Here is a 26,850-nt window from a genome sequence, read left to right as displayed (position 1 = left end):
TGAAATTGCTTTATATGAAATAAATGTGCAGTGCTTGGTGGAGAATTACACGTAGTATTCTTGGATGTATTTTTGCCAAGTCATTATTTCTGAAGTTCTCTACTCTCCAAACTAACACGACTGGTAAACTTAATTTTCTCAGTATTTCTGAATCTTGGAATAAATGCTTCTCTTTTCATCTTCAGTTCAAAAGGACAGGAGGAAAAAAGTTATAACAAAAAAAAAAACATTAAAATGCAATAGGTCTCACCTTTTATTAAGTTTAAGCCATTTGCTTTGCTATACAATACCATTAGCAAAGCAAATGGCTTTAACTTGATCAAAGGCGAGACCTATTGCATTTTCAATGCTTGTTTTTTATTAGTTCTGCTCCTGTTCCCGGCCAAAGTATTAGAAAAAGTCATCAACAATTCTCCTCCCATTTGGAGGGAAACTTCCTACTCGACTCGACCCCCCCCCCCCCACCCCCCTCCACCCGACCCCAAGGAAATCCTATGTGGAGTACCTCAAGGATTTTCGCACAGCTGCACTCTCTTCAACACGGATATGACACCCCTGGTCAGCATCGCCAAATCCCACAGCCTCAACATCATAGCCTACCCCGAAGTCTCCCTCTACAAAGTCACCACCAACATTAAGACCAACTTTCACAATTGCAAAGCAGACGTCGCCAACTGGATGAAGACACAGGTACTGATTTTTGGAAACAAAAGCTCCCCATGGGACGTATCCTGGTGGCCCTCATAACTTGGACCTATTCCTAACTCCACTGACCACGCTAGGAACCTAGGTATCATTCTGGACAACAAGCTAACCAGGGCTACTCCGGTCAACTCAGTCTCATCCTACTGCTTCTTTATCCTTCACATGCTTCATCAGATATTCAAATAGATACCTTAAGCACAAGATACACCATCCGACTGGACTTCAGCAATGCTCTCTACACAGGGATCACATCTTACCTCCTCCGATGACTACAGACAATACAGAATGCCGCTGCCAGACTAGCCTGGATCGCCCTAGGCAAACCCACATCACCACCTACCTCTGGGAACTCGAGTGGCTTCCTGTAAAGAAAAGATGCCAGTTCAAACTCCTGGCCCATGCATACAAGGCCTTACACAACAATGGGCCCACCTAGTTGAACTACTGCCTGAACTTCAGTCAGTCCACCAGAAACCTCCACTCTGCATCCCTTTCTCTAACTCTCACCCCTGCATCCGACGTAGCAGATGCAGAGGTCGCTTCTTCTCCTACCTAGCAGCGAAGACGTAGAACGAGCTACCTTTTCCTCTACGGACCTCCCATCTCTTACAGAATTCTGAAAGTCCCTGAAGCCTTGCATATTCAACTAATCGACTGGACCCTACTACCACCTGGATACCCTCATGGGTGACAAGAAGCGCTCTAGAAATCTGATCAATATTTTGGGGGTTGGCAGTGCTAAAGACTGAGTTGGATGTCCAACAATTGTCTAAAGTTGACCTCAGATAAAACTGAGGTGCTACTCTTTGGTAATCAACCATCATCTTGGTCCCCCAGCTGGTGGCCTCAAGAAATGGGTGCACTCCCCACTTCTATTCCAAAGGTGAAAAATCTGGGAGTCCTGTTTGATGCAAAACTTTCCTTTGTGAGTCATGCTAATGCCAACACCTTGTCATGCTTTTTCATATTTAAATCACTTAGGAAGGTTTCCCCTTTTATCCCTCTGGACCTAGGCAAAGCAGTAATTACTGCACTAGTCTTTTCTAAAATAGACTACTGTAATGTGCTCTTCCTGACTGCCCATATAAAAGCTCTGGACTAACTCCAAATGGTCCAGAACGTGGCAGCCAGGTTGCTTTTAGGAATACCAAAACATCAATCAGTGTCAAAGTCTGTCCCCCTACTCCATTGGCTCCCTGTCAAAAAAAAGGGTTCCGTTTAAGTCCCTGTGCATAGCCTTTACGGCCCTACATCTTGAGGGTCCAGTTTCCATTAAGCAACTCTTCCATCGATACATCCCTTCTAGAACCGTAAGATCTGCCCCCCAGGCTAATTAGGATGTCCACAAATTTAAAAGCGCTACCTGGGGAGGCAAAAGCTTTGCAATGGCCACTGCAATGTAATGTAATGTAAAAATTACTTATAAAGCGTGGCATTCACCGGACGGTTTCTTGGCGCTGGTCACTTGTTTGGTAAGAGGCAGAGGGCGGGGGGAGGAGGCTTATGTGTAGATGCTACGGAAGAGATGAGTTTTTAGGAGAGACCTAAAGTGAAGGTAAGAGGGAGAGAGTCTCAGTTCCAGCGGGAGAGAGTTCCAGAATGAAGGTGCCAGAAAGGAGAATCTGAGACCTCCGTGTTTTTTGCGTCTAAAACGGGGAGTCTGGAGGAGCGCAAGATAAGAAAAGCGGAGGAGCCTAGAGGGAGCATAAGGATGCAGGAGAGAGAGATAAAGGAGGGACCAATGCCGGGCAAAGATTTATGAGTCAGGCAGCCCAATTTGAACTTACAGCGCTCTGAGACTGGAAGCCAGTGTAGGGCTTTAAGGAGGGGACGGACGTGGTGGTGTTTTGGTTGGTGATAAATCAGGCGAGCTGCCTGATTCTGTATCAGTTGTAGTTATTAATTTGATATTGTGGGATGCCAGCGTACAGAGCGTTGGCGTAGTCAATCCGAGAGATGACTAATGCCAACAGTGCTAGGGTGAGGGCCTCAGTGGTCAGAAAGTGGGCGATTTTCCGGATCTTCCTAAGCTGGAAAAAACAGGAAGACACAGTGGCACTGACCTGGTGCTTCATTGAGAGGTCCTGGGAGATATAAACCCCCAGGCTTTTCACTTTGTCAGCAGGAAGGGGGGGGGACAGAGGGAAAGGGGACAAAAAGTGGAGTCCCAGGGATTGGATGGGTCTCCGACAAGAACGAGCTCCGTCTTGTCGGGATTAAGTTTGAGATGATGAACGCCCATCCAATTACTGATGTGGCAAAGGGTGGACTGGAAATCTTGGGCTGCTTCATCCGAGGAGTCGAGATTGAAAACGAGCTGTATGTCGTCTGCATAGTTAAATGCAGTGACATTCCTGCCGCGGAGGGAGCGGATCAGGGGGGTAAGGAACAGGTTAAAAAGAAGGGGTGACAGGGACGAACCCTGTGGAACACCACAGGTGACCCTCGTCCTGCCTGCCGTAAACTGGGAAAGACGGACTGATTGGTGGCGGTCCGCCAGGAAGGAGCGAACCCAGTTAAGGGCCGTTCCAGTGATGCCCGCCTCTTTGACACGGTCGACTAAGATGGTGTGGTCGACCGTGTCAAAGGCCGCCGACAGATCTAGGAGCACCAGGGCTTGACTGGTGTTGGAGTCAGCGCCTCTACGGAGTTCCTCCATGACAAAGAGGATAACCGCCTCTGTCGAATGGGCAGGTCTAAACCCGGCTTGCTGGGAGTCTAGAAAGTTGGAGTCCTCAATGAAGGAGCTGAGGACGCTGGTCACATGTGTCAAGTACCTTACTAAGGTAAGGAAGAAGGGAGATGGGACGAAAGTTACCCAATACCGAAGGGTCGGCATTGTTTTTTTTTTAATATGGGGACCACTTCGGCATTCTTGAACTGACTGGGGACCATGCCGAGCAGGAGAGAATTGTTCAAGAGGGTTAGTGGAGGGGTAGGGCAGGCCGAAAAAGCGGCCCGGAGAATCGCCGGGGGGCAGCAGTCAGTGGGGGAACCAGATGAGACTTTGTTTAGAAGGGAGAGGAAGTCTTCTTCGGGTATAGAAGGGAGCTGGGTCAAGGAGAGGGGGTTAAGAAAGGGGGCAACCTCCGGGAGGGACAACGCCAGGGGACCAGAGGAAATACTGTTTTTGATTTTGCTAATTTTGTCAACAAAAAAGCAGTTAAGGGAGTCGCAGAGTACCTGAGATGGGAGGGGTTTGATGGTCACCCTGTCCGGGTGAGAGAGCTCCTCCACAATAGCAAAAATATCTTTAGATTTTTGCGAGGAGTTGAGAATTTTTTAGGAGAAGTAGGCAGTTTTGGCAGCTGAGATTGCCTGTTTGTATTCTCCGGATAATTTTAAGAAGTGAGATTTTTCTGAAGGATCGTAGTTTCTATGGCAGTGACGCTCGGCTTGGCGAAGTCCCAGCTTTAAGGTTTTAAGACTGTCTGAGAACCAGCGATGTGCGTCGTGGGGGCGCTTAGTTCTAATTAACTTAAGAGGGGCGATCTTGTCGCTGGCGGACTCCAGCCATTTGGTGAGTGCGGCTTCCTGGGAGTCTAGAGAACCTGGGCCGGACGGAGCCGAAGATATTAGAGAGGAAAGAAAGAGGTCGAGGTCTGCTTTATTCCAGTTGCGGACCAGGAGGCTAGGGCCTTGGCTGCGGGGGGCGGCGGGGGGACCAAGAGAAGAAAGGAGATTAAGAAATGGTCCGACCAATGGCAGGGAAGGATCGTGAGTGATTTGATTTCGAGGTTGTAGGTCCACACCTGATCTAAGGTGTGGCCTTTGGAATGAGTGGCTGTGTGAACATGTTGAAGGCCATTGAGCCCACTTAATAAATCAGTGAAATCACTGCCAAACTCTGGTATGCGATGCCTCAAAAAGTGTGCTTACTTTTCGTAAAGCTCCTAAAACATGGCTATTTCACAACTAGCTTAGTATGCTCTTCCACTTCTCTTGTGTCTCACTGATGTCTGGTAGTATTCTTTACCCAGGCCCACTCTTTGGAAGTCAGCGCCTAGACACCTGCAGGTAGTGCGCTTTAGAAATCCTGATTTCATTTCATGGACAAGTGGGGCTCATCTTTACTTAACAAATAAGTTGCCTGGCTGTGCTTTACATAGGCAAAGGTACTGAGCGAAATGGGATAGAGGAGCGTTTGACAGCACAAACGCAAACATAAGATAACATTGGAGTCCTTCTGGTAAGGCAAGTAGGGAGATTCAGGAGTGGTTTAAGTTGAATGTGGACGGAGGTCAATGACTAGGTATTATGCCTGAATGAAAACACAAGATGGCTGGTAGTGAAATGGACACCAAAAACCTATGCACGGTAGTAAATCCACATATGCTTAGATTTTTAATACCTATAGATATTTAGCATGCATATTCATATAATGGGGATGCCTTCCTTACGCTTGCCACAGACGTACTACTTACATTGTGCAATTCTCTTGTAAAGGTGCCCTACACTTTTAGCCACAGCTTTGTTTCTGAAATGTAGGCTCAGCATCTGCCAAATAACTTTTTTTTTTTAAAGATCTAGAGATTTACCTATCCATGAAATATCCTTAGCATATCACTGCAGTTGAATACAAATCTATAATCTTCCAGACTTATTTGAAAACTATCCGAATTAGTGAGAACAATAGAAGAGGAAAGTAGAGGGGAAAAAAAGTTCACAAACACTGAAATGGAGACTAGGGGGCACAAGCTGTGTGCCTAAAAAAGGAAATTTTCAAGGAACACTGTGATAAAGTGTCACAAGACGACAGAGATCCCATTAGTGATGTGGTTAAAGAAAATTTATAAAAACAAACATCCATTGTATCAATTTGGAATCACAAAAAATAGATATATGAATAGGCTGAATAAAAGTTAATGTATTTGCAATTGTATGAAACCGCGAATGTAAGATGCGGATTACATTTGTAGTTTTCCAAATAGTCAATTAACTTCTTCTGTGCACCTGGTTTCCTTCCTAGTATTAATCTAAAATGTACTATAAGAGCAGCATATTGGCCTGCTCACCCTGAAAAATGTAGGACTACTCTACTCCAACGATTGCCAAAAAGCATGAAATGTGCATAAGAAGATTTCCAGTACTTAATAAGAACGCATTTTTGAAAATTACATCAGGATTTTACGAGGACTATGTGCCACTGTGCCTGCCCTCGCCCACCTAACATTATTAAGAATGAGAATAGCAAATACTGCAAGTACCAAAATGGTTGCAAAGGCTGGCCGTTGGGTCAATTAAAGTACAGGTGCTAATGTGCTCAAGAGTCCGCTGCCAGAATCTGAGACGAATTACTTTAGCAGTTGTCCCACTATCCATTTAATTGGCAATTTAAATATGAATCAGTAATATGAACTGAAATCGACATCCAGAAATAATTTTCTTTGTCATTTATTAATACCATGTTACCTTCACTTCATCCGGGAATGTATTTCACTGGTTCTCTACAAAGCCTGCTGTGCCAAACCAAGCAAGTGAAGTTAGGATTGTTGTCATCTGTTCATGTGCTCTCCCTGCTACCTACTAAGGCAGGCAGGCAGGCCACCGCCAGCTGTGAAACAGCTGGCCAGACTCTAGTCTTCCCTCAAAGGCATCACCACAACCAGAATACCAGGTGGTAGCATGGCACACAAGTACAAAAAATCCAATGCCACTCCATGGCACGTACCGATGAAATAAATGAAATGGCATTCTACCTACGAGCAAGACAGCCTTGAAAAGGGAAGCAAGTACTTCACCTGAAGGGCAGTGCTTAATTTTAGTCAGTGGTTTCACTTGCTCGGCCCCGGCACTTAATTGCCGGAACCTGTACTTATGACAGCTGCCACATGTTGGCGCAGTTTGTGCAATTTAAAGAGGAGCAGAAAAACTGTTTTTAATTCAAAATACATTAAAAACAGCTAATACCGGCCACCCAAGCCATTCTTAAAGCTTTGGTGGCCTCAAATAGTCTGAATCGTCACACTTGCGTAGTGTGATGGTCAGTAGCTGTGCAAGTACAGTGGCAATGTGCAGAGGCCTCCTGACGAGGGCGCCGGCACATTTTTCGTCTTTTTTTAACAAATTAAGCACTGCTGAAGGGTATAGGCTGCACTACTGCAATTGTCATTCATACTTGTCTGGAGCATTACCAATGTAATATCAATGTCTGGCTTTGCATTTTAAAATAGCTTTTGTATGTACACTCAATCAATTCATGTTTGATACACCAATACCTTTTGTTGCATTTTGAGTGATATGCTTAATTGGGAATGCTATCGACAAGTATGAAAGATGCAAAGCATGCCCAAGTGTCAACTCTGGAAAATGGCGCTTTTATTAGCTCTAATGTCGACTGGGCGGGTTAGCGAAATACAAACTTTTACTGTATATGAGCCATATATGCATTTCAAAGTCATCCTGCGTACCAATCACAGGTTTAAAGAAAAAGTACCTACTGAATTTCACATACATGAACCGATTGTCCTAAAGACTTTCTTCCAGAATCCAGTAAGTGAATTAGAACAATCACTACACACCCTTGATGTCAAAAGATGCCTTAAATTTTACTTGGAAAACACCAAGTCCTTCAGAAAAACGCATCAACAGCTGTTAGCCTTTGTGTCCCATTCAGAAGGCCAACCAGTCTCAAGAGCAACTGTAGCGCAATGGTATCTGCAGCTACGTTACGTTAAACGTTAAAAACATTTATACCACGCACGTTCACCAACGGTTTCATGGCGCTCTTGACATAACTGTGGCTGAAGCGGAGGAGTTATTCAAATGCTGACTGAAACAGGAAGGTTTTTAACAGTCTGCGAAAGTGATCGTAGCTGGGACAGAGGCGGAGTGGAGTGGGGAGGGAGTTCCAGATGGTGGGAGCCATGACAGAGAAACTCAGACCTCCATGCTTTTTCCGTCTGGATTTAGGAACAAAAAGGAGATTAAGAGATGCTGAGCGAAGATTTCTGCAGGGGACATACCGTGTCAGGCAAGAAGAAATAAACGTAGGGGCCAGGTCTGATAAGGCTTTGAACGAGGTACATCCAAGTTTGAAGATACAGCGTTTGGTAATGGGGAGCCAATGAAGGCTACGCAGGAGGGGAGTGACGTGCTAATGTTTCGTCTGGTGGAAGATCAGGCGAGCTGCCTGGTTCTGCACCAGTTGCAGCCGGTGAAGATGGATTGCAGGGATCCCGGCATACAAGGTGTTAGCATAGTCGAGTCTGGAGGTGATTAGGGCTAAGATGACCAAAGTCAGGGCATCTCTGCTGAGGAACCTACTGATTTTACGGATCCGCCTTAGATGGAAAAAACAGGATGAGGTGACTGCGTTGATTTGTGGCCTCATAGAGAGGTCCTCAGAGATGACCACTCCCAGACTCTTCACAGTGCTGACAGGACTAGGTGGCGTCCCCAGGGAGGAAGGCCAAAAGGTGGAATTCCACGGATTAGTGGGACCCCCCACCAGAACCAGCTCAGTTTTTGTGGGGTTCAATTTCAGTTGACTGTGAGACATCCACTCTGCAATGTTAAGCATGGTAGACTGAAAGTTGGATCGAGAGGAGGGAAAAGAATCAATGGGAAAAATTAACTGAAGATCGTCGGCATAGTTAAAAATAGTGACCGGAGTATTGCGAAGGGAAGCTAGAAGGGGCTGTAACAGCTATCTGTTTCGGTCACGAAAAAGCAGGATGACTGCTAGCATTCAAAGTGCAGGCACATCCTACCCGAAGCGTGGCAACTTCCGCTGCCTTATTCACAGGAGTACCACTGTCAGATTATATGCAGAGCGGCCACTTGGTCTAGCACACATACTTTTACCAAACATTATTGCCTAGACGCTGCTAACAGCAAAGATGCAGCAGTGGGTCAGGCGGTACTTCAAAACCTTTTTCAATAAGGTGAACTCCTTGATATTTATTGATAATGTTTACTTTCCTCTAAACACTATGTATGCATCCACTTATCTGTATATTACCCACCTATGCAAACTATCGTATTGATTCTAAATATCTCTTCATGGTATACTGTTCGCTGTTCAGATGCAAGCATGTGAATCTATGAAAGATTCAATACTGGAGAAGAAACAAGTTACTTACCTGTACACTATGGTTCTCAAATATCTTTCATAGATTCAGAAGCGACCCACACACCTCCCCGTCAGTCGCTCACCTCACTGTGCTCTTCCCATCTGGTAGCATGAGAAACGTTTCCACTTGTGCTCAGAAATCTGAGGTGTGAAGCCACTGCACAGGAGGGTAGGGTGCAAGTTCAACTCTGATTAGTCAGACTTTGGTCCTGCCGAAAAATGATGTGGTTTGCTATTCAATCCTATAGGGAATACAATGATAATATACCTAGATGAAAGACTCTTACACTACTGCTTATAATTACTGTGGTACTCCCACCTCGGCGATAGAAGATACAAGCATGTGAATCTAGGAAAGATTCAATACTGGAGAAACAAGTACAAAACGAATTGTTAAGTCACTACAAACTTACTGAAAACTCACAGGATGGGTGTTCTAGGTTATCAACCCAGCCAGAAATGTGGAACAAAACAATCAAAAACAAAAAGAGTAACAATACCACCCCCAAAAGAATTCAAGAGTACTGGGTAAGGAGGGAAGTGCCAAATGCACTGCCCCATTGAAGTACTCCAATAGAGGCAATGCACTATATATGGTATCCAGGAGCCTACTTTCATAGGTATCCGAACTTTAGAAGGTCTTGAAGCAAAAATAAATATTTCCACTTCCGCAGCAATGCACAGACAGCATTGTTTTCAACACGAAACAGGTTTTCAAATGAAAAGATTGATTACCAAATAATTCTACCATCTCAGATACACCTGCATTTTTATTCTAACAAAAATATTTTAACCATAACTTTAAAAAGTAAGGAGTGAAAGAGTACAATTTAATTACACAGTGGCAGTTGTTACTGTGTAGTTATAGATGGGACCATATTTCCATAGAAAATGTTTTTTGCTTTGCTAATAACTTTGGAATCGTTAGACAAATCTTAACAAAACTTTTTGCTTTTTTTTTTTTTTTTTTTAAGGCTCATCCATCTCAGCTCCTTCCTGGGGGGATATGTCAGGTGGGGAGCAACAAAAAGGGGGGGGCCCAAACACGCTCTTCCTCCAAGCAATTTCCCATTGGAACTTTAGTCACTGCTACAGCCAAAACAACTGAACAGAATAACACTAATTTGGCAGAAAGCTAGATCTTGATCCAGAAAGTGTGATTTGGAGTAAATCAGTTTAGTAGTTTAGGATAAAAGAATTTTCAAAATTTCTAGATATCTCGCAGCGCAGTACTACTGTGATCTGATTGGCTGGCCACAACAGGAAGAGAAAGTTGCAGCTGCCCATTTAGGAGTTGGGGACTTTGTCCCCATGTTGTCAAAAACAATTTTAAAAAAAGGCAATAAGACGGCACAGTAGAGGTAGCCCCTGGACCTTTTGGGGTGTTCCTCACCAGGTGTCGACTGGATTAAAATGAAAAAGATTTTTTTCCCTATGGCAGTACCACGGTGCTTAGTACACCCCCACTCCCCCCTGCCGCCACCTTGTAATGTCTGGTAGTTGGCATCAAGAAAGGGGTGGCAGGTACCCAACATATCCCAGCCCCACATTTCTTCTCCACTCATTGATCACGAGGATTTCATATAGAAACATTATAAGTTGGGCTTGCTGGACTTTTCTTTGCCCAGCAGTGCTAATTAAGGAAATTGAGGAGTACATACCACTGAAAAATAAAGCAACTGCCTACAGTTTTATAGAGTGTGGAGTGCATCACCTTCGCGAGCCAGACATCAAAGTCTGGGAGCATGGCAAGTCATGCCAGCATTCTAATCAAGAGAGCTTGCAACCACTCGCCACTGACATCTACTCTTGGGTCTATGTGCTAAGGCATAAAGCTCCAACAGGACGTCACAGAAAGCTGCTATTTTGGATTGGGAAGCGACCAACTTTAAAAAGCAAGTCCACAGAGTTCATTTCTAGTGGCATACTGCTTGAATGAATTTTTGGTTAATAGCAACACCGTTTTTGGAGAGGAACAGAAAAAAGAAAAGCTATTTGTTGAAACTGGTAGAATTTTGTGTTGTGATTACTGGTGTGCTTTCAATCTTGCTTCCGATTACATGAGAAGTATTGTCTTGTGAAGAATCATTACATTAGTGAACAGTGTTTGTTGAACTTTTTGTACTGAGCATAAAACACTATTTTTGGAAATTGATTTTGCCTGACATCTCAGTATAGTTTGGCAACAGCAACCAATCAGAATGTTGTAGAGTATCCATTGTTACTCCATACTCCAGAAAAACTAGAAATTAAATGGAAGCAATGGCTGAGAATTTCTGAGAACTATCTGACAGCTTTTGGTTTTATGTAATATGAACCACCATAGACGGTAGCTCTCTTGTTCAATCCTCTTGGCCTCGCAGATGAAAGAGTTTTTGACAACCTGCCTGTGGTATCTGCAATTAATAATGAGAATGCTGATTGGAATGTTTACATGGAAGTAAAAGAAAGAACGTGGAGACAATACTCCGAGGAGAATTGTGTTTTATTAGAAAGGCACACTATCTTTAAACACAAACAATGAATAGATGAACCTGTAGAAGGATTCAGTGCTGATTTGTGTTTTATGGTGTCTACATGTGAATATGAAAATAACACTGAGATGTAGATAGAGACCAAGTTGTGTTTAACTGCTTTTCTCTTTAAAAAAAAAGGATTGAAAAAAACCACATAGGAACGTTTATTAACTTACAGACCCTCTACTTTGTCATATGTTATCGATATTGCCAAGAACATAGATATTAATTGTAGCTTTACAAGCTTTGTCACCTCTAGCAGGTCTAGCTCTGCTGGGGTACAGTTTGGATGCTAATTCTGACTGTCACGGGTCAAACTACTTTTTAAAGATGTAGCATTAAAAACCACATTGGGAACACCTGGTCCATTTCACCAGTCATGTTACATTAAGATAAAAGTACACAGAAAATACATCTGACACTACAACACCTAACTTTCCTCACAAATAAGCAAAGAAACCTAAAATAAGTACACGGCAAAACTATATGTAATAATTTGTGCTGCGCAATCTAACTCTTTGTTCAGCAACATTACAAGTAACAGTATTATCATTGGAATCTATATGCAAATTGTCACTCACAGGAGCACTTGAGGTATTTTGAAAAACCAATGATTAATGATGATTAGAAGTATTATTATTATTATTAATACCTCAATGCAAGTGGTCGTCAAATGATGAAGCATGCTTCGGTAAGTTGAAAGTGAGTCAACCTCTCAAAAATCTTTTGATGACACACAGCTTGGATAAGCCAAAAAAAAATCATTGTTTAATTTTGGCTTCAGTACTCTTAAGTGACTTATTTCATGTTTTGCCATTTTTGGAGGATACCTCCCTTACTCTCCCCGTTATGATCGAAAGAGGTTGCAACCTTTCTCGTGGAGTGAGCCTGTGCCTTTGAAAGCAGTGGACGACCAGCCTTTTTGTGGCAGAAGTTTATCGCTGATGTGATCCAAAGAGCAATAATAGCCTGTGTCAAAGCTTGACCCTTTCTAGGTGCAGAGAAAGAGATAAGTAATTGAATTGATTTGCGGAAAGCCTTCATTCATTGTAAATAACATTTCAAACAGCGCTTAATGTCCAGTGAACACAAAGCTTTTTCTGCTGTCAAGGACTAATTGGGAAAGAATGTAGGTAGTACTATTGGCTCTTTGAGGTGATAAGCTGAAGGCACTTTAGGAATGAATGGAGGATTAGTGCGTAGCGATTACTATGTCGGGTAGAAACTGAAAATATGTTTCTTTTATGATGAATGCCTGGATTTCGCCAATACGTCTAGCTGACATGATGGCCAAGAGAAAGGCTACTTTCCAAGAAAGAAATTTCAGATTGAATTTGTGAACAGGCTCAAAGGCAGGTCCCATAAGCTGTGACAGAACAGTGTTTAGCTGTCAAACTACTGGAGGAGGAGGTTTAACAGGCGGGTAAGATCTAAAAAGCCCACTGATGAAGTCCTTCATAAGCCTATTGGACCACAAAGATGATTGCCCAGTACGTCGTCTGTACCTAAAAATGGAAGCAGGATGGACTTTTATGGATGAATGCGAAAGGTCTGTCTTGGCTAGATGTAGATGATGAGGCAATACCTGCTCAGGTGTGGAAGAAAAAGAATATGAATGAGTAGTACACCATGCACAGAATTGCTTCCATTTTGCCATGTACCACTTGTGTGGAAGAGGTTTGGGCGTTTTGCAGTATTGACCTGCATTCCTCAGATCTATTCAAATCTCCGATTTCAGTGTGGTGAGAAGCCAAGCCGATAAGGGAAGAGTATGTCGTTTGTGGATGAACCACTTGGCCCTGACGCATGTAGAGAAGATCGTCAGTTGATGGAAATAGAATGGGAGAACACTCCAATAAGCGATGCAGCTCTGTGTACCAGAATTGTCTCGCCCACCTCTAGGCAATGAGAATGAGCAGACAGGGCCCTTGATTCATCATTTGCAGAACTCTAGGAATGAGAGGAAATGGGGGGAAAGGCGTAGGCGAACATCCCTGAACATGAGAAGTGAAAGGCATCTCCCCAAGAATCTGACTGACAAACACTGCTTTCAAAAAGGTGCACTTTTTGTTGAGGGACGTAGCAAACCGATCTAATGTTGGAAAACCCCAAGACTGGAAGACCACTATCAGCTGTTGAGCTCCCATTTGTGACACTGTTTGGCGACTCTGCTGAAGGAGTCGCCAATCGTTGTGCACTCCCAGGACATGTTCCACTCACAAGGAGATGTCGTTGGCAAGAAGCCATTCATATATCTGCTGAGCTTGAAGTAGAAGTACCCAAGATCTTGTGCCGCCTTGCTTGCGAAGGTATAACATGCAGGTGTTGTTGCCCGTCCAGACGAGGATCGAAGAGCCTTGGATCTGAGGTAGGAAGGCTTTCAGGCCAGAGGAAAACAGCTTTGAGCTCCAGAAGATTTACGTGAGATTCCGATTCCTGCTTGGGTTATTTGCCATGAACCTGCAATTATTGAAGGTGTGCTCCCCATCCTTACATCAATGCATCAGAGGTCATCACCAGCAGTATCGTCGTGTGAAAGGAGGAAAGACCTTTAGAAAGAATTTCTTTTACCATCTACCAGGACATCACAGCTTTCATCACTGCAGAAATGGGAATTATGTTTAACGATCCCCAAGACTGAGTCCACTGTGCATCCAGCTGGGGATCAACGGAATGCTAGAGGACATCATACCCAGCATGGACTTGTTTGCTCTCACAGAAACTGACTTTTTTTTTTTTAGACAGAAGCCCTGCCATATCCTGAAGGTGTAAAATCCTATCATGAGTGCGAAAGGCTTAGTCGATGTCTGTGTCGAGGCATACCCCTAGAAAAGTTAGAGATTTCAAAGGGATGAGGGACCATATTTCCAGATTAAGGCAAAGCCCAAGAGACAGGAAGCGATTTTAACAGGCTTACGTGGAGTTTTTGGCCGCCTGAAAGATTGGAGCTTTTATTAACCAATCGTCTAGGTAGGGAACACCTCATGACCAGAACGCAGTAGGAAGGCTGCTACCAGGCCATGTACTTGATGAAGATTCTGGGAGCGGACTTTAAACCAAAGGGTATCACTTTGAATTGGTAAAGGCACCCTGCCTCTTAGAACCCAAGATATTTGCGATGTTTGGGGTGTATGGGAATGTAGAAATAAGTATTGAAGAGATGGGGGAGGTTAGATAATCCCCTTCTTCTATGAGGAGAAGGATCGCTTGTAGTGAGAGCATACTGAAGACTGTTTTTTGATGAACTTGTTCAGTTACCTGAGGTCCATGACCTGCCTCCATTTCCTAGTCTTTTTCTTGATAAGGAAAAAGTGGGAGTAAAACACCCCGATTGCATAGTTAGCGGGGTGCTTCCTCTATGGCGTTCTTGAAAAGAAGTAATCATATTTCTTTTCTGAGATGGGGAAGATGACGAAGAGTAATTTTCGCAGGTGGAACATTTGGAGGGTGCCGAACAAACTCTAGAGTGCAACCATGCTGGAAGATATCTAAAACCCACCTGCCGGAAGAGATGGATTTCCATTTTTTAAAGAATTTGGAGACAGTGGGACCAAACTGAACTGGGGCTGCGAGGAGATACCCGTCCACATCTGTCGCTCATATTGCCCTAGGGTGGCCATGTCAGTGGAGGCTCAAATGGAGGTAGCCAGAACAGAAAACATTTTCTCAATGTTATCAAGATAGCATCCATCTTTATCCGGTAGACCGTACATGGAGATGATGGATTTTTAGCTTGCCGTTGTGCTGCCTCCAAAATGACCAAATCCGGCCTAGGATGTCCAGTAAGACATAGGGGCGCGCGTTTTCAGGGGCCTTATACTTTTTATCTAGCTTTGGTAAAACAGCTGGTATAGATAAAGGTGTTCCCATGAGCTTGAGCATTTCCTGCCACAAAAAAATCCACTATGGGAATTGCTCCAATGGTACGCTGAATGCCCGGTTTGCAATCATAAAGGAAACACTCAGTCTGCTTGGCTGGCATTGATAGATCAAAGCGCTTGAAGGCAAGTTCTAATAAATCATGAAAACCACAAATATCTGTGGTGTTGAATTCACAGATGGTGGGGTAGGAGATAGCGGCATGGGGGATATATAATCGTCCCCTTCATCAGGAGTGTCCAGATCAGTATGTATCTCACCATCCTCCATCAGCTGCTGATCCGTATCCTGGGTGTCCTCCGTGATGATGAGAGGTGGAGGCAATACCTTTTCCTTTATGGACTTCGGAGTGCTTTGGCCAGCAAGGGTAGTAATAGGAATCTTGTGAGGAGTCAAAGTCAGTTGAACAGTATTAGCGTCAGGAAAGCGCCTATAATAGTAGTCTATCATGTGTCGTGAGATGATATTAAAGAAACAGGAACATGCACAGAGGGTTCCCAGAGGGGATGGTGTTCCTTCTGTTGCTCGTCATAGGGATAATGCTCCTGGGAGGAGTCAAGTTGCTGCACGGAGGAAGGATCTCTATCCGCGTATTAATAATCACCTGAAAGGTAAGCGGATGGATTGTTGTACTAGTCATGCTCATCATCCGAGTCTTGACATTTGACCCTTCACTGTGAGGGACTATAAGCAGGGCCAAATAAGCCCTCATCCTCAGACTCTTGGATGTCCAGGAGAAGAGCTGGAGATAAAGGTGATTTCTTTTTAGAAGTGCTAGATCTGCTTTGGTGGGTGCAGCAAGCTGGCTTTTCCCACCATCAACAGGCCCGTCAGCTGCTCGACGACGGTGCCGTCGACGATATAGCGGTCTGCAACGTTGACGATGTGGCGTGGGCGACCTTCGTCGGCAGGGCAACCATAGACCGCGACGGACCGATGGTTGAAGGTGAAATCTTCGTCAACTGTGGTGACGCAATTAGTGTCAGCTGTGTGCCAGATGACGCTGCTGCCATCGTCTTGACCAGTGTCGTGGAGGCTGTCGCCGATGAGGTCGGCGACAATGCAGAAATGTCGGTTTTCTTTGTAGGCGGCAGAATCTTCTGCAATGAAGCAGTCGAAAGGTGAGGTGAATAGTCCTTGAAAGGAGCCTGGGGAGCAGAAGCCAGCACTGAACCAGACCTAGTAGGTTCCGCATGGATTTGTTGGCGGGTGTTTAAACTAATGTTTTTCCTTTTCTTGCGACTTGGATCTTTTAGAGTCCCTATGATGAGAAGAGGAACCGTCTTCTTTTCTTTTGGAGGAAGAATGAGCTTTCGCCTCAGTTTTAGACCCTGATTCGGAGGCAGCATTCTTCTTCTGGAGCGGAGGAAAAGTCTATCCTCCCTATCCTTGAGGGTTTTGGCTGAAATTATGTGGCAATATTTGCATTCCCTGGGTTTATGGTCAGGGAAGAGGCAATACAGACACTCCTTTCGGGGATCGTCTGAGAAAAGTCTACATTTCCTACAGATCCTGCCGGGACTAAACATCCTTTTTTTAGGCTTTTTTTTTTTTTTTTTAAACCGGCAAAGACATGGTTCAAGAGTGCCTAAGATGTTGCAGAATAGCTGAAATGTGGAGGTCAGTAGTTGAATGAAGTTAATACTGGCACTGAGCAGAGCTCAGAGAGACTCCCTCTAACATGACATGCGGTAAGAAATTTGAGGTATGGTGGCTCTGCAGGGGAAGGATACTCTAGGGTCTCTGCTCTAATTGGCTGAACTTTGGATCGCTTAAAATGATGTTGAAAGGATAATACAACTTTTGTTTTTACCTATGGAGGTCTATGCTAATGTTTCAGTGCTGCTAGTTTTACAGTTACCGTGGGACTCCCGCCATGACAACAGGAAAGATTCAAGCATGTGAATCTATAAAAGATACAATACTGGAGAATCAACGGTTACTAAAATACTGAACTTCTTTCTGGTATAATTTAGCATACATTACTTAAGAACTCAAATCCCAGTAGTGTTCAAATATCTAGTTTTCATTACATTCGTTAATACGAAAATACACGGACAAAAAGTAACTCCAATTATAACTAAATTTCATTTGGCCTTGTGAAAATATGCTCCTTTGCTTGGGGGCTGAAGGGGCTTGAGGGCTGCAGTTCCATTCTGACCAACTGCTCAGCCATGGTCAAGAGACAACAGAGCGAGAAATAGTGGAATAAAAATACATAAAGTAAACAGAATAAAGAAAAAAGAATTCGTTTTTGATAACGAGAAATTCATAAAAGCCAAAAACTAGAATCCACGTGTAGTCAGGAATTCTGAATGATTGGCACTTGTATTAGAGAGGGGTTTTTTTACTTCCATGGGTCCTGTATCACACAACAATAGGCATTCTGGAATTTTCTTTTGTTTGATGTAACCTTGTGTCGAGACGGGCCATCATTCACAGAATAGCCCCGTTAAAACAATGGCCACCATTTATTTGGAGATACTGTATTTTTTTTAACGGAGGTCACATTATATTAGTGAAACAATCTGTCTAGGTTACCCAGTTTACAATCAAAATGAATACATGGAAATCCATCTACGCATCTTTACCTCAAGCCACACAGTGCCCAAGTTAAGTCAGAATTATAAGAGACTCCTCGTTCAGATGAAAGACAGTCAAAACATTAACATTCAAAACTTTCTAACCATTAAGAAAAACAAAGCAAACATATGGACAACAGCTTGAAACATGATATGATCCATAATCATGAGTTCGATGCAATAATAATCTGCCTACTGACAATTCAAGCATTTTGGTCCAGAAACTTCTTTCTGGAAGCGATTTCGGAAGCTGTTCAACTCTCACAGCTTCTATCCACTCATTAAAAAAAAAACACTTAAGCTTGATCTCTCTCATGAAGAGCTTGGGCTTACTATGATTTTCAAATTGTAAAAACGTGTGATTCCCACAGTTCTACGACAAAAGAATGATGTGAATAAATGACGACAAATTCATTGACCTGTAACCTCTGTGACGACACACACCACCCACGCTCCATCATCCTCCATTGCTCCGGCGAGTGACCCATTCCTTGTGCACATCCTGTTTCATCAAAACATGTGCTCCACGAACGGCCCAGCATTCCAGTTTACTTGCATGTTTAATGTTTTGCCTTAATAGTTCAAAGCATGGTATTCTGTGCCACGGATGTAGATTGCGACCATTTTCAAATATCGACTTGGCTCTTTCAACCCTGCCAAAATTAGAAGCGGGTAACATGATATTTTAAAGCAGCAATGTGCGAGGCGCTGACCTCAACCAGGGACTTGAAGCCACAAAGCAGAGCGAAGCAGCTTTAAAGCAGAGAGATCCGGTTATAGGCATGTAATAACCGTTATGTGCCAAACTATCACCCCCCTCCCCCCACACACACACACATATATATCACGGTTGCAACTAACGGTCGGTGCACGACTTACCTTTGTCGTTACGATGCACAAGCAGTCCATTGCTCTGGCATAGCAGCGACTTGCACGCACATCAGTGTAGTTGTGGGTACATCGGGGACACCTTCAGCAGACGATAAACTGAGTGCAAAAATGAGAAGGCTGGTCATCGGAGGCAGCCAGCCAGCGGGCTTGGCAAGTTCCCGCTCTGACCTAGAGGCGGAAACCCAATTTGATCATCTGAGCACCAGCTCCGAAGATGTAAGCACCCCAAATCTGGCTCCTAAGCCGCTTTATTTTCTAATTATCGCCGTTTAAAAAGCTAAACCGGGAAGATGACAGTTCAGTCCGTGCCGCTTCACAACTGCTGCCTGGGAGGTGGGTTCCTTAATCTACCCCCTGTCGGGATTACTTGGAACACGAGGGTTGCTGAGCGGCTTTTGATGAAATGTTGTGCACGATGTGTGCTGTCCCAGGAAGTGGCTCTCTGTCATCTCATCAGAAACTGAGCAGCTCTTCAAACAGGAAAGGCAGCAAACTCCACCTGCACGCGAACACGGCTCTGCTCATGCCTGACAGTTCAGCGACTGCAGCCTGTAAAACAACCGACTTCCTAGAGCAGTAACGAATGGAATCTTCCATGTGGAATGTTGGAGGGGGGAGACTGAAAATCCGAGCACAAGGAAGGTGAACATAGGCTTTAAAGCAGGAGGAATCCGTTAACAAAATTTCACCTTCGAAGCTTCACGTGTAATCGGGTCGGAGAACGGTTAGTTATTCCAGCCCAGAAAAAAAACGATTCAGTAATCAACTGAACCAACATGCATTTTTTGTGCCAGATAAATGTTAATTGTAGATTCTGCTGACTACCTAAAATATTGCTCTAAAAATATTTTCAACTATTCAGAACCATATCCAAGTATTATAACCCAGCGCTAATCTTATACCGTGGTTCTCTTCACTTAAACCACGCATAACTGACAATATACTTTTATTACTATTCATATGCAATTTGATACTTAAATTTCTTTTTCATTTTGCATTTCTACATTCAAGTCTGCGCTTGTACTATTAAGAGTAGTCTTACACAGATTATTGAATTAGGCGTGGGACAACAGAAGACCTGTTGTATACTTGAAAAGCGCAGTACACATTTCATATATGAAACATCAAAATGTATATTTTTTATTGAACTTTATTATGTCAACACAATGGCTGCTGAAGATTATATAAACTAATACGTGTCCATTTCATGCAAGGAAACATGCTAGGAAAGTGGATGGGAATTTGTTATTTTTTATACTGTTTACTTGTTGTGTGGTGCTATACTGTATGGTTTTGCAGTGTTGGGTAATAATCTTTTGTTATGTTGTGGAGTTGTACAATATTGCTATTTGTAGTGCACTTATTGTGCTGTTCGGTTGTGCTTCTTGTTTTACCGAGTTGTGTTGTGGTGTATTGCGCTGTGATGTAATTTCACGTAGTGATGTGTAAGATTGTATTTGCTTTCTCTATCACTAGTTTGTGTTATTCAGTTTTTTATATTTTGTGCGGTTTTGGTATTGTGTCTCTAGTTATGTATCATTGTTTTGAATTGTGCCTTTATTGTTGTGATGGTGTTTGTGTTAGAGTCTTGCCATGGTCTGCTATTTTCCTGTGTTGTTGTGCTGTGTTATAGTTGTGTTCAGGTGTTGCTCACCTGTGTTATTTGTCATTAATTTATGTGAAAATGTTGCACTTAATTTATATTTCATTATGTCATATTCATGCTATTTGGATTTGGTGCTGCTGTTGCTGCTGTTTAGGTATGTGTGTTTAATGCACTACTTCCATATTCTCTATAGACCGACAAGTGACCATGTGTGGACTGATCAGAGAGCAGATAAATGCCTAAAGGTGTAATATGCTGTTTATTCACATTGTTGAGAGTATGAAGCAGCTATAACTAAGGTGACACAAAGCCTGAAGTGGATCATGATAACTCTCAATTGATTGCAGTAGATCGGGTGGGTATTAATCCAGACAGATCTGCATATAAAGTTTATTCCATTCTGTTTTATGCGGTCTAGTGTTATGAACATAGGTATTTAAACGGAAAAGGGGTACAGGAGTTAAATCCACGCACTAATTTAAAGTCTACTTCAATAAGTCTCAAAATAAGTTTCAGGTTGGGTTTACTTTCTGAAGTAATTGTAATGAGCAACCTGTGGTTAAATAAGCAGAGTTTTGTTGCATCAGTTATGGTAATAATCACAAAGTTGAACTTTGCACTGTAGTAATAAATGTGTGAATATGTGTATATTACTACATTTGATCTAGTTAACATTGGTTTTAGGGTCACATTTATTTTCCCTTCCGTGGTATAAGAAAAAACTGTGTCAGAAACTGAGTTATGTTTTGGTCTCAAACAACGAAATTTGCCAGTTGTTCGCTATTAATGAAAACAACATCTGCTATGCTCAAAACAGCAATCTGCTCCAGAGAAGTTCTAGTTAACTTAGTCTTTCCATAGGAAAGGCAATTTTGTTTTCTTGATAACTTTGGTGCAGTTCGACTAACCTGCACAAAACTGTCCCAAAAAATGTAATCGCCTTTAGCTCCTTCATCGAAAGTTATGCGCTCATTCTTTAAGAGATGGGCAAGGGGGAAAAAACAGTGGTGTCTAGGAAATGGGCAGATTATCAAAAAATACAATCATTTCCCTTAATTATTGCCATAGGAAACTTTACCCTGCGATACAGAAAAATGCAGCTGAAAAGAAATACACAAATCTGGCAAAAAGTTCAAGCTTTACTCAAAAAGAGTTATTTGTTATAAAAACTGATTAGTAATTTGAAAAATTAGTGTTTAAAAAGGTGCTAGGGAAGCATTAAGGGGTTAACAAAAACAAAAAGTTAAAGGATATCTAGACCGTTGGTGTCCAGTGTTGGCCTGATTGGTCAATTTACAGGAGATTTGTTCATGTTGCAGTCAGCTAATTAGTATTGACCAATGTCGTGGCAGCCATTACCACGACAAGGAACGCGGTCCCGACAACCTGAAAATGTTTTTTTTACTTTAGAACATATAAAACGGACCCAAATAATGTGTTGTTGACCCTCTTGGTGGGCTGCTATGTTCATCTTGCTTCTTATATTCTATGAGGCCGGATTTAATATGACTGATATCTAATTGCTGATATACGACCAATCTGCTCTATCACGTATAGCATAATTTGAACCAAGTCATGGCAGTCAGTTTTTCTAGGCGCCTATGTAAATGAAGCATGCCGTCTTGTTTGTGTGTTTTGTTATCAACCTAGTAAAAACCTATAAACAGATTCAAAAGGGGCAGAATGAACACATTCTGAACACCCAAGGCATAATAAGTTGACCGCAACATGCTAAATAGGTTCTAGCAGCCATTCAAGGATTCAGGGACTTGGTCCCAATTGAAATGCATTGCAGTGAAAAGCTGTTTGTGAGGGTCACAAAAGAGTACACATATGAAGGGCGATAGCAGATTTTAGTAACCATGTAAATCATATGTTAGTGGTACAATATTAGTTTTAGGAATTGCGGTGTGTTCTAAAGTGATTTTACCCTGTAAAAAATGCCAAGCTTCTGCTGGGATTTCATAAACCATGTTTGAGAGAGAATAGCTTTCTTTCAGCATTTTCTTATGGTGGTCATAGAAGGAACACCAGGAAAAAAATGAGAATACAATTTCTAATTCTATGTTAGGACGGAGGCGAGGATTATGCACTCCTTTCTTCTCTTTATTATAATAGCAATTCAAAGAAAAAAACAATCAGCACATATTAACTGAACCACAACTCCCAGGAGCACATGGGGCACAGTGTCCATAGTATCCACCAGCCAATGATGATGCCGTCCACTGTATAATTATCCATGACGTCCTTTCCTCTTCCTTCTCTGCTCGTCCGATAAGTCACCCCTTTTACCTTTTCTGACGTTTTGTGGTGATATTATTGATTGCTAGTGTTTTATTTGCCTGTGCAATAGCGCTTGTTCTGCTGTGCGCTCTTTCTCCATATCAGGCTTCGGCAGCTGACGTGCGACAGGCGCTGCTTGCGCCGTCTCTGCCGCTCTAACGCGGACTGAGCGGCGCGCGTCTTCGCGCTCCTTCGGCTCTGTGGGGTGCCACCGTTCAGGGCGAGGCTGCGCTCGCGGTTCTTGCTCTCTGGGGCGGCGCGCTGAGGCAGGGTTTTCCCGGCCTCACCAACCCTCGCTCTGACACCGGCTCGGTGTATTTCCAATCGCGCAGTGTGCGCAGCGCCACCTGGTGGCGGTTAGCAGTTACCACACGCAATTTTGACAGCGGAGCTGTCAGAGCACCGGCAAGGGGGCTACCTTTTGGGAACTGATTTTAAGGTGTTCAGTGCTCACACCCTCTTCAAATGCAGTCTGCTGGACAATCAAACCCCCCCCCGGAGGAGTTCGATCGCTTGAGGGACTCCTTCCGCAAGAGTGCGCGAACGCTTAAGAATGTACCCTGCCGGGAGGGATTCTACCCCGGAGACGATGGCGACGAGGTCGCCCCGGACTCTGACCAGGAGGATGGTTTCCCCGTGGAGGGAGAGGGTGTTACCGAGGATGATGGCTCCTCGGAGGATGAGGATGAGTACACAGGGCGACCCTGGCGCCCGGAGTCTCATTCCTCGGGATCTATGGAGGGGGACGACAAGACCCCGGGCATGTTCGATCCGATGAAAATCTACCACCCGAGATCGTCGGAATGGATCCCTGACCCCAAGGTTGCAGCTTACGTGGCGGGTAAGGTGCGTCAACCCCTAGAAAAAGAGGTTAAAACCCGCATGCGTGGTGAGTGCCCTCGCCCGAAGCTGGAAGGCAGAGTGGCGGCCACACCAGACATCGACGAGAAGCTCTATGCGTTCTTCGCTAAGTTTATGAAGGATCCCAGGAAGGGCATAGATCGATCCTGGCGCAACTGCCAGGATAAGCTCCTGGACGCCGTGGGCCCCATGACTCAGATTATTCAGTTAGCCGAGAGGGCCAAAGAATCGGGGACGGCGATGTCCACGGAGGTCGTGGCAGGTTGGGCACAGCGAGCCCTATGCTTCCTGGGCAACGCAAACTGCGCGTTGGCGGCAGAGCGGAGGAGATCCCTCCTAATTAAGATAGACCCTAAACTCGAGGATTTGGCCACTTCGGAGGCAGGACCTATTGCACAAGGCAAGCTGTTTGGCGAACCCTTTATTAAGGAGTTAAATAAGTTCGTCACTACTTTCTCTGCTTTAGACAGAGCACAAACGTCCATCAAGAAGATTTTTCCTGGACGGGTTTTTGCAGGGGTCGGAAGAGGACGGGGTCGCTCCTCCGGCCGCCAGTTCCAGCAAGGCCCTAATAACAAGAACCAACAGCGCCGTAACAATGGCTGGAACGACGGTCGCCAGGGGAACTTCTACCCTAGTCAAGGCGTCGGCAAAGGGCGCGGCAGAGGATATCACGGTGGAGCCAATTCACCGGGAGGCCCATCTGGTGAGTGTTACCCTTTTTTCCCCATCCGTTCTGGGGGGGAGGTTACGGGATCATCTCCACAACTGGCTCAAAATCTCCTCAGACCCTTGGGTGCTCCAGACGGTCCGGGGCTTCAGGATAGAGTTCTATGGCACCCCCCCCGTCAGAGGGTTCGCCCTCGACCCTTGTTTTTTTCCACAGAAGACAGGATTCTGATCGAAACCGAGGTGTCGGAACTCCTCAGGAAAGGAGCGATCCGCAGAACAAGCCTTCACCCTTCGGGTTTCCTGAGCAATATTTTCCTAGTCCAGAAAAAGGACAAAGGGTTTCGCCCGGTTATCAACTTAAGGGACTTTAACGAATGGCTGGTCTACCGCCATTTCAAGATGGAGGGTATCCATCTGTTACGCGACATTCTCCTCCAAGGGGATTGGATGGTTCGCCTGGATCTGAAGGACGCGTACCTCACGGTGGCGATCTTTCCGCCTCACAGGCGCTTTCTGCAATTCTTATGGAACGGGGAGGTCTTCGAATTTCAAGCACTCCCCTTCGGCCTCTCGTCGGCCCCATGGTGCTTTACGAAGCTCCTGCGGCCAGTGGTGGAGTCACTACGCGAGAGGGGAGTTCGGATGATCATTTACCTCGACGACATCCTGATCATGGATCAGTCGCCGGATCGGCTTCGTTCCCATTTGAACATGACTATTGCTCTGCTCCAGGACCTGGGGTTCGTGGTGAATGCTCAGAAGTCCGAGCTTCTTCTGAAGAGACAGATGACTTTTCTGGGGTGTCTCATAGATTCGGAGTCTGCTTGCCTCAGCCTCCCACAGCAGAAGGTGAACAAGATTCGCAAGGAACTCTCCAAGACCCTTCGGAAGGACAGAATCTCCCTTCGGCACTTGGCTCAGATCGTGGGTCTCCTCTCATCCTCGATTCAGGCGATCTTTCCGGGACCATTGCACTACAGGGCCCTTCAACGACTGAAGGCGCAACATCTCCGGAAGGGACTCACATACTCCGAACTAATTTCTCTCACTGAGGAAACGAGGACAGAGTTGCGTTGGTGAATAGAGCACATGAGTGCGTGGAACGGGAGAGCGATCTTCGGATCCAGCCCAGATCTGATCATCGAATCAGACGCCAGCAGAGCGGGCTGGGGAGCTCGCTGCGGCGACATCACGATGGGGGGCCGCTGGTCGGAGGAAGAGCTTCAGCTTCACTTCAATTGCCTGGAACTCCTCGCGGACTCCTTTGCGGTGAAGTCTCTTACCCAGAACCAGGTGTCGTGTTGCATCCTGCTACGCATGGACAATGTGTCGGCGGTGCAGTATATCAATCGCCTGGGGCGACCTCGGTCCCGGGCCCTGGCAAACCTGGCGAAAGACTTCTGGCACTATTGCCTAGAGAAGCGGATTTCGGTGTCGGCGGAATATCTACCGGGCACTCAGACCTCGATCGCGGACTGGCATTCGAGGAACTTCCAGGATTTCAGCGACTGGCGACTGCACCCTGCGGTCTTCCAAGCTTTGATGGTCATTTGGGGGCCGTTCTCAGTGGACCTGTTCGCTTCCCGGCTCAACCGTCAACTCCCGAAGTTCGTGAGCTGGAGGCCGGACCCGGAGGCGGCAGCGGTCGATGCTTTTCTACAGAACTGGTCACTGGAACAAGCTTACGCGTTCCCTCCCTTTCTCATGATTCCTCGAGTAGCGGCGCAAGTTCGCCAACAGCAGGCATCGCTGGTCCTAGTGACCCCCTTCTGGCAGGCTCAGGACTGGTTTCCCCCGCTACTAGAGCTGTCGTGGGATTGTCCGATACGACTGCCCTTGTTCCCTGCGTTGCTTTCGGGACCCCTGGGAGAGGGGCACCCGCTGGTCCTTCAGGGGACCTTGCACCTCATGGCGTGGAGGATTTCAGGGGACGTTGGCAAGACGGACGCCTTTCGGCGGACGCTGAGGACCTCATCAGCAGAGCCTGGGCTCCAGGTACTGTCAAGAGGTACCGATCGGCTTGGCAACGGTGGCGTCGTTGGTGTCTGGGAAGACACGCTGATCCCGTGGGGGCGGACATTACCCACATTCAAAATGTTCTGGCTGAATTGGCCCAATCCGGTTTGGCTTATCGTTCTGTCAACTCTTTCAGATCCGCCATTTCGGCGGGGCATGCCCACATCGACGGCAAACCGGCTGGTGATCATCCTTGGGTTTGCAAACTCATGAAGGGTGTCAGACTTTCCAAACCCTCGGAACCCAGATATAAAAATCTCTGGACGTCAACATCATCCTGCGCTTCCTTTGCTCCTGGCGGGATAACCAGTATCTGAACAGAAAAGAACCGTCGTCTAAGTTGGCGATTTTGCTGTGTCTGGTTTCGTGCAAACGCGTTTCCGATGTGCGAGCATTGGATATCACGGCACGTATGTTCACTCCAGAGGGAGTGACTTTCACGGTTTCTAGAAGGACCAAGACTGGTATCAGATCAGTGTCATACCCGATGTTTCCGGATCAACCGAAACTGTGTGGTACGCTGTCTCAAGTCGTATGAGGACATGACGGCGGAGTACCGCCCTCCGGGGGAACGTCAGCTTCTCATTGCTCTGCAGAAGCCGTTTAAGGCGGTTGTAGCTCCATCCATCGCTAGGTGGGTCCGCTGAATCATGACTGAAGCGGGGGTGGATGTCACCAGGTTTGGAGCACACTCCACAAGAGGAGCAATGGCCTCGAAAGCCATTCAGGTGGGTGGTAGACTGAAGGATATTATGGCAGCGGCGG

General features: G+C 45.1%; 1 protein-coding gene across 14 annotated transcripts in view; it reads right to left on the bottom strand.

Annotated features, from left to right (window-relative positions):
- The window catches only part of DLG1 (discs large MAGUK scaffold protein 1), a 1,315,748-nt gene that overhangs the window by 1,074,518 nt on the left and 214,380 nt on the right, over window positions 1–26,850 (bottom strand). The window contains exon 1 of one of the 14 annotated variants that reach the window (XM_078666476.1): window positions 18,636–19,157. The exons of the other annotated variants lie outside the window; for them this stretch is intronic. Within the exon in view, the coding sequence (XP_078522602.1) occupies window positions 18,636–18,665 (30 nt within the window). The 5' untranslated portion in view covers window positions 18,666–19,157. Of the gene's footprint in view, window positions 1–18,635; window positions 19,158–26,850 lie in introns of those variants that run through there. 14 annotated transcript variants of the gene reach the window in all.

Source organism: Lissotriton helveticus, chromosome 11 (genome assembly GCF_964261635.1).
Source record: "Lissotriton helveticus chromosome 11, aLisHel1.1, whole genome shotgun sequence".
NCBI lineage: Eukaryota > Metazoa > Chordata > Amphibia > Caudata > Salamandridae > Lissotriton > Lissotriton helveticus.
Note: the sequence above shows the minus strand (reverse complement) of the source record. Positions and strands in the feature narration are given on the sequence as shown.